Below are 8,140 nucleotides of genomic sequence, written 5' to 3' on the forward strand. Positions count from 1 at the left end.
TGACACTGTAAACAAGAAGCGGGCAGCATTGCCTCCTGCACATGTAAACAAACTTGTTTGTCTGAGCGATTGGCTGAACAAGAAGTAGGACTAAGTGGATTTGTAGGCTCTGAAGTTTTACATTATTTTGTTTTCGAGTGCAGTTAAGTAACAAAAAAAATTCTACATTTGTAAGTTGCACTTTCACAATAAAGAGAAAGCACTAAAGTACTTGTATGAGGTGAATTGAAAAATACCATTTCTTTTGTTTCTCATTTTTACAGTGCAAATATTTGTAATATAAAGTGAGCACTGCACACTTTGTATTCTGTGTTGTAACTGAAATCAATATACTTGAAAATGTAGAAAAACATCAAAATATTTAATAAATTTCAACAGGTATTCTATTGTTTAACAATGTGATTAAAACTACAATTAATCGCGATTAATTTTTTTGAGTTAATCGTGTGAGTTAACTGCAATTAAATCAAGAGCCCTACTTATAAGTGAGTACCACTGAAAAAAATCTTAGTCATGTACATGTATTACAATGGTGTAGTCTAAGGGCTTGTCTTCCCAGCATTGTTTTATAGGTATAACTCAAGCATTGCCTCTAGTCAGACTCCTTTGACCAGTATCAGTGAAAGCATTGGGACTAGAACACGGGAATTACTATTGTAGTACTATTATAATTACTAGGGTATTTTTGCTCCAGCTATGTAGGCTCCCCTGTATCATTTTTAATTGCAGCACCAGATTGCTTTACTTGTACAATTTAGAACTTGTTAAGTATGAAAGTGTCAGAGTTGATTATGCAGACAAATTTCTAATGGGAGATAGTCGTCCTCAACATATATTGCATTCACAAACCAGTCACTCTTAATAGCCTTAATTATTTGCAAGAACACTAAGTGTATTACTCACGCAGCACTGCTGGATTCAGACAGATGAAGGTCTCCTAGAACTTCAGTACAATCGTCTAGTGTGAAAGTAGCATCAAGTTTGTTTTCCATACTAGGACTCAGGATTCTGTGAGTCTGAGGATCCCTCATAGGAGTTTGAAAAGTTACCTTTGAGGTGAAAAAATAGTAGTTTCTGATTGAATATTTTTAAGCCCCCAACAATACATACATGATTTTTTCTCTTAAGAGCGAGGCCCTGAAAGCGTGAGAAGGAAGAGGCTAACATAAATGCAGACATACCTTCATAGCTTTTGCTACACTTTTTGGTGGCAGATTTTCTTTCTGTGATGGACGAAGGATAGAAGGTCTCCCTGTGGACTCTGGTGGCGGGAAAAGGAAGGAACAGCTTTCTGCTGTTAGATCATCACTGATGTTTTCGCCATTTAAAATCTGCAGACTCATTCTAGAAAATAAACACATTTACATGCCCACAACGTGAATGAGAGGGTGTTGACAGACAGCTGTGCTTTCAGATAATTGGCCTCTTAACAGTCAGCCTGGCATGCTAGTGAAGAAAGACTGTAACAGCCACAGAACTGAGTTTTACAACTATTCTAAATCCTTATGCAAGTTAACATACTACAATACATTGAAAAAGCAGATACATACAATATTACATCAGCAACTCTGCTTTTAAACACAAAGTGGTCACAAGTTCTCTTCTCTTCCCTCCCCTCCCCCAAACCTGACAGGTATGTGCAGTCATGCAGTTGTCATGACATTCAAGCTATGCGTAGCCACAGTTTTTGCAGGGGAAACAGAATGCCTGCAAAATTCCTACATTTTATTTATAATGCATCATGATTAAGCTTCCAGAATCTCCTTATTTGAACAGAGTTTTTAATAGTTAATGTTCTGAAATGGTACGGAGGACATAAGCATAATATGCATTTCCTCCCACTTTCTCAGGATGTCAGTTATTCATCCCCCTCAAATATAAATTGTGACTCAACAGTTCAAGCAGACATAATAAGGCACATAGAACCATAGGGTCCTATTTACATAAATAATATATATAACATTTTAGCATGAGAACCAGAAGAGCTTTATAGGGAACATAATTTTTCCATGCAACGTTACTGTCAACATTAAAAGGAGCTTATATACAGCTCATCAGACTTTGTAGGCTGATTTGTTTTACGAGTGATCTAGGGGAGCACAATTTATAGTATGCTTACTTTTCAGTGGGTTTTATATCAAGGACAAAAGATAGAGAAGTTTAGAGCACAGTGAAAGCAAGTATTCAAAAATTATTATAAAAATCCTAATGTTTTTAATGCTGGCACTGGACTCTAACTCTGGCGATTTCTGACAGACACTTTTCATTTGTCTGTCTTTTTGTAGGTATGATTGTGATAATAATTACAGATGCCTAGTATTACTCTTGAATGTTTAAGAACTATCTATGAGGGTTTTTTAAAAATGGAAAGGTATGCAAGAAAGTTTAGCAGGATTTAAAGCATGTCTGCTATTTTTTTTTAGTCATCTTGTTTTAAAGGGACAGTGTCAACTGAAACTTTGCCCCCAAATTACAGCTCTGAGAATCTTCAAGGGAAGTTAACCTCACTGCTTTTTGTCCAAGCCAAAGGGGGGAGGGGGGGTTAACATGCACACAAACCTGTGAGCAGCAGTGAACTGAATTTTTAGAGTTGTAGTTGTAATATTCTAAGTAGTCAGTGAATAAAATAGAAAGTATAAGATAAGATTTAAGTTGACAGCATCCTTTTAATACCAGATCTCTTTACACAACAAGGACCATTCAGAGACTTCTTCACTTATTCAATGTAGCTGCCTTTGCTCATGCTGGAAAAGTTAATAAGACCACTAAAAAGACATATGATGTGCACAATAGGGATCCAACATCGAGTTAAAGATACTATACATGCACACACCACATATATCTAGATTTCCATACATTAGCAACCACTGCAACCATTTCTACGTTCTGAAACAAAGTCATTGTAAATACTTGATATCTGAAGTAGTGTTGCAGAGAATAGACTACTTTAATGTAAGATTTGGTTGAGAACACAAGTTAGTTTTCACAGCAATTAACTATAACTTGATCCATTTGCATAAATATTAGTATACCATGAGGTACAACCGCATAAGAATGGTCATATGTAAATGTGATTGAGTTAGTATGTGAAAGCCATCACTGAGTTTTCCACCTGATAAATATATAAATCTCAACAATTTAACATTTAATTGCTTTAGGTTTTAGTGAAGGATATAATTAAGTGCATTGGTGCCAATCTGCAATTGCATATGCAGAACTGTCACTATCATTAGATAAAAAGGTCAACTCAGGTTTCTCTGTATGCCTCAGAATGCACAAAACCTGACATTAGAAGATGCGCAGCTAAAAACTGTTTAGTAGTAATTCATTTTGGCATATATGTCAAACTTTAAGATCATGGCAACAGCGTACCCAAATACTCACACAGTTGTGCATACTTAAAGTTTGCATTGAATATTCAGCGTAGAGAGAAGAGACTAGTGTGGAGCATTATGAATAATGCCTTCAGTTCTTCAGCAGAACACAGGACATGAAGAACAGGTAGCTTCAGTGCTTTGCATGGCCAGTGTTCTATACTGGCATGTGCATGTTGTCTATGTTCAGTTCATAGAACTGTGGTTCTCAACCCATGGACCACTTGGGGCCCAATCAGCACACAGCTACAGCCCATATGACATCCTCGGGGCCATACACGTAATATATATTGTGTGGATGTGGTCCACATAACACATAGAGAGCTGGATATGCAGCCCACAATGATAAATAGGTTGAGAATCACGGTCATATTAACATGGATATTTAAAGATTCCTTGGGCACATGTGTAAAACATACCACATTTTTTAAAACCTACATTTTATTTTTTTGCAATATTGAGCTCTTAGATTTAGCACTCAGTAAGAGCCTAGTCATTGGGATGACCATAGCTATGTTAAAAAAAAAAAATTACCAGCATTTAAGTTAGTAGCAAATGTAAATGAAAATCAATTTTTATTTACAACTAGAAGACATGATTGCCAGGCTGATTTTACTCAGACTTCCCAGCCACAAAAAGGCATCCTGTTTAGTAAGTTACAGCCCCACAGGCAAGTCTGCGAAAGTAACACATAACTCAAAGGAAAGGTCTGAGGGTGACACAGCCTCACCAGGGAGCAGAAGAGATCCCGGTCATGCCACTGCCAAGTCAGCTGATGATTAAACCCCCTGCCCCTCCCCATGCCCCTGTCACGCATTTCAGGGGAACAAAAGAGGGCCTTTTTCTGGTGAATCACCAAGACATTCGGTTACCAGCAGAGCCAGGAGTGGAGCAGCGGCTCCCACACCGGGCAGCCACAGACGTGGCCACTGAGCTGCAGCAAGGGGGAAGGGAGAACAGCCTAGAGAGATTGCAGAGTAGCAGCCGTGCGAGTCTGTATTCGCAAAGAGAAAAGGAGGGCCTGGGGCACCTCAGAGACTAACAAAGTTATTTGAGCATAAACTTTCGAGAGCTGCAGCTCGCTTCATCGGCTTAGACTAGAGAGAGGGAGAAGAGGGGGCGACGGGAGATTGGGAGGCTTAGAGGCCGACAGACGAACGCCCCCCCCCCCCCGCCGTATTGTCAGGACACCCTCACCGTCGCGTCAGTGCACGAGCCAAATCCACCCGGCCCAGGGAGTCGCATTAGTCCCCCCCCCCGGCCCCGCACCACACCCCAGACTCCCTCAGCGGGGAACCCACAAACCCCTCCCCTCCCCGACACCTCAGCGCCCCCCACACCACCCCGCCAGCTTCCCCGCAGCTGGGGGTGGGGGGGCTGCTACCTGCCGGCGAGTTCCAGGCCTGAGGCCCTGCCTGTGCGCTCGGCTGCCCGGGTGTCTCCCCTCTTCGCCCCGCAGCCGCTCTCCCCGTCACCGGCAAGCAACCAGCCGAGCCCACTCGCCGCAGCCGCGGCCCCCGCCTCAGGATTTCAAATGTCAACGTTAGCTCGACTCTGCCAATGACAGGCCAGGAGCCAATCAAGTCAGAGGTGACCTCGGTATGAACAGACCAATCAGAGAGGGGGCTGGAGGAGGGGCACCCAGCCGATAAAAGCTCCCCAGAACTAAGCGATGGTGCGTGCGGCATGCTGGGAAATGTAGTTTTCTAGGGATGAGGGTGGAACACGAGAATCTTTTCATCTCGCTCCCGCTGGCTAAGCACCAAATTCTCCCCACTGGCTTCAGGGGCTGATGTTTGTGAGCTCAGGAAAGCTAATGAGACCTAAATATATTCTGCTTCAAATAAATGTTTCCTACAAGAAACATGCTGTATATTTACTAATAAAGAGCATAGGTCACTGAAACAGCCCCACAACTGTCTGTATTACAAACAAAATTTAACTTGGGCAAATAATTACTTTAATCCTACACAAATATTATTTAAAAATCTTACTGCAATATAAATACTGAAATTATCTATTTCAAGTCCCAATGCTGCAAGGATTCTTATGCTCACATGGGCACTAATGCCATAATAAGTTGTAGGTGGATCACTGCACCTGCATCAACCTCAGGTCAGGATTCAGTACCTGGACATGCATAGGACTTTGTGTGAGCAAGGGGTCTGCACAAGTGGGTCCCTTTTGCAGGATAAGGACCTCTGGTATTTATAAAACACCAAGCCAATGCTACAAAAAACTTATTTAATTCTGAAAAATGTAAATGTTAACAACAATGACATAAAACATTGCTCTGGAAATAACTGAATAAAATACTTTTGAAATGACTAACATAAGGCCCAATCCTGCAATTCTTACTCACATGAATCTCACAGTCAACCTGTGACCCTCAATGCCATAGGATGTTGTGAAAGCCAAAAGTAAGTGGGTTCAAAAAAGCATTAGATAAATTCATGGAGCATAGGTCCATCAATGGCAATTAGCCAAGATGGTCAGGGAGGCAACCCCATGCTCCGGGTATCCCTAAAGCACCAACTGCGAGAAGATGGGACTGGACTCAAAACTGCCCTGTTCTGTTCATTCCCTCTGAAGCATCTGGTGCTGGCCACTGTCAGAAGAAAGGATCCTGAGCTAGATGGACCATTGGTCTGACCCAATAGGACTGTTCTTATGAATAACCCTTACTTGTGTGAATAATCTGGACATGCAAGCTATCACTTTAAGAGTGTGTGTGGAGGGAGGAAGTTCCAGGTCCACTTGCAGGCTAGGTACCTTAGTCATCTGGGATGGGGAGCAGTACCATAGTCAGTCTGAAAAGAACAAGGGGAAGGTGAGTTGTGCCTCTCTGTCTTAGGGAACAGCTTTGTCTCTCTTTCGTTCTTGTGTGTTATCATTCTGAATTCTAAGAAATAAAGTAGTGTTAAGTTGCAAACTTCTAGCAAGATAACTTTACTTGTTTATCTAACTTCTCTGTGTTTATGCCATAAACCACTTTGCAAAGGGGAAATTTTACAAAAATTAAGCCTAGTGATCACAAGGCCACATAAGGATATGGGATGAAATTACAAGGCAAGGCTCTGAATTTGAAGCCTCAACTGGATTTTTATATGGTGCATTGGTGAAAGCTATGAAAACACCTAGACCTCAATTCTGGAATGAGCTCTTCACAGGTGGACTTCTGCACTTGATGAAGCACCATTGACCTCAGACAGGCATAAGAGTCTGCCCATGCAGAATTCAGTGCAGGATCAGGTCTCTATTTAACAGTCAGAAGTGAAGAGGCCTATAGAAGGCTGAGCTCCACACCTGCGGCTCTGTTCTGTAAAGAGAAAAGGACGACTTGTGGCACCATAGAGACTAACAAATTTATTTGAGCATAAGCTTTCGTGAGCTACAGCTCACTTCATCGGATGCATTCAGTGGAAAATACAGTGGGGAGATTTATATATACAGAGAACATGAAACAATGGGTGTTACCAAACACTGTAACAAGAGTGATCAGGTAAGATGAGCTATTACCAGCAGGAGAGTCAGGGGAGGAGGGGGCGCGGGGGGGGGGGAACCTTTTGTAGTGATAATCAAGGTAGGCCATTTCCAGCAGTTGACAAGAACGTCTGAGGAAGTGGCAGAGAATAAACATGGGAAAATAGTTTTACTTTGTGTAATGACCAATCCACTCCCAGTTTTTATTCAAGCCAAAGTTAATTATATCCAGTTTGCAAATTAATTCCATTTGTTGAAGAATTGCCACTTTTAGGTCTGTAATCGAGTGACCAAAGAGATTGAAGTGTTCTCCGACTGGTTTTGAATGTTATAATTCTTGACGTCTGATTTGTGTCCATTTATTCTTTTACGTAGAGACTGTCCAGTTTGACCAATGTACATGGCAGAGGGGCATTGCTGGCACATGATGCCATATATCACATTGGTAGATGTGCAGGTGAACGAGCCTCTGATAGTGTGGCTGATGTGATTAGGCCCTATGATGGTGACCCCTGAATAGATATGTGGACACAGTTGGCAACGGGCTTTGTTGCAAGGATAGGTTCCTGGGTTAGTGTTTTTGTTGTGTGGTGTGTGGTTGCTGGTGAGTAATCAGGTTGGGGGGCTGTCTGTAAGCAAGGACTGGCCTGTCTCCCAAGATCTGTGAGAGTGATGGGTCGTCCTTCAGGATAGGTTGTAGATCCTTGATGATGCATTGGAGAGGTTTTAGTTGGGGGCTAAAGGTGATGGCTAGTGGCATTCTGTTATTTTCTTTGTTGCGCCTGTCCTGTAGTAGGTGACTTCTGGGTACTCTTCTGGCTCTGTCAATCTGTTTCTTCACTTCAGCAGGTGGGTACTGTAGTTGTAAGAACACTTGACAGAGATCTTGTAGGTGTTTGTCTCTGTCTGAGGGGTTGGAGCAAATGCGGTTGTATCGTAGAGCTTGGCTGTAGACAACTGATCGTGTGGTGTATTCTGGATGAAAGCTGGAGGCATGTAGGTAGGAATAGCGGTCAGTAGGTTTCCGGTATAGGGTGGTGTTTATGTGACCATCGTTTATTAGCACTGTAGTGTCCAGGAAGTGGATTTCTTGTGTGGACTGGTCCAGGCTGAGGTTGATGGTGGGATGGAAATTGTTGAAATCATGGTGGAATTCCTCAAGGGCTTCTTTTCCATGGGTCCAGATGATGAAGATGTCATCAATGTAGCGCAAGTAGAGTAGGGACATTAGGGGACGAGAGCTGAGGAAGCATTGTTCTAAGTCAACCATAAAAATGTTGGCA

General features: G+C 42.1%; 1 protein-coding gene across 3 annotated transcripts in view; it reads right to left on the bottom strand.

Annotated features, from left to right (window-relative positions):
• TACC3 (transforming acidic coiled-coil containing protein 3) overlaps positions 1 to 8,140 on the bottom strand; it is a 30,853-nt gene that overhangs the window by 20,046 nt on the left and 2,667 nt on the right. For 2 of the 3 annotated variants that reach the window (XM_084627109.1, XM_084627107.1), the window contains exons 1-3: positions 4,759 to 4,915; positions 1,182 to 1,344; positions 904 to 1,049 (exon numbers count right to left, since the gene is read on the bottom strand). In XM_084627109.1, coding sequence (XP_084483235.1) covers positions 904 to 1,049; positions 1,182 to 1,343 — 308 coding nt within the window. In that variant the 5' untranslated portion in view covers position 1,344; positions 4,759 to 4,915. Of the gene's footprint in view, positions 1 to 903; positions 1,050 to 1,181; positions 1,345 to 4,758; positions 4,916 to 8,140 lie in introns of those variants that run through there. The other variant, XM_084627108.1, reaches the window with a different exon arrangement.

Source organism: Lepidochelys olivacea, assembly GCF_965140295.1.
Source record: "Lepidochelys olivacea isolate rLepOli2 genome assembly, chromosome: 4".
Classification (NCBI taxonomy): Eukaryota; Metazoa; Chordata; order Testudines; family Cheloniidae; genus Lepidochelys; species Lepidochelys olivacea.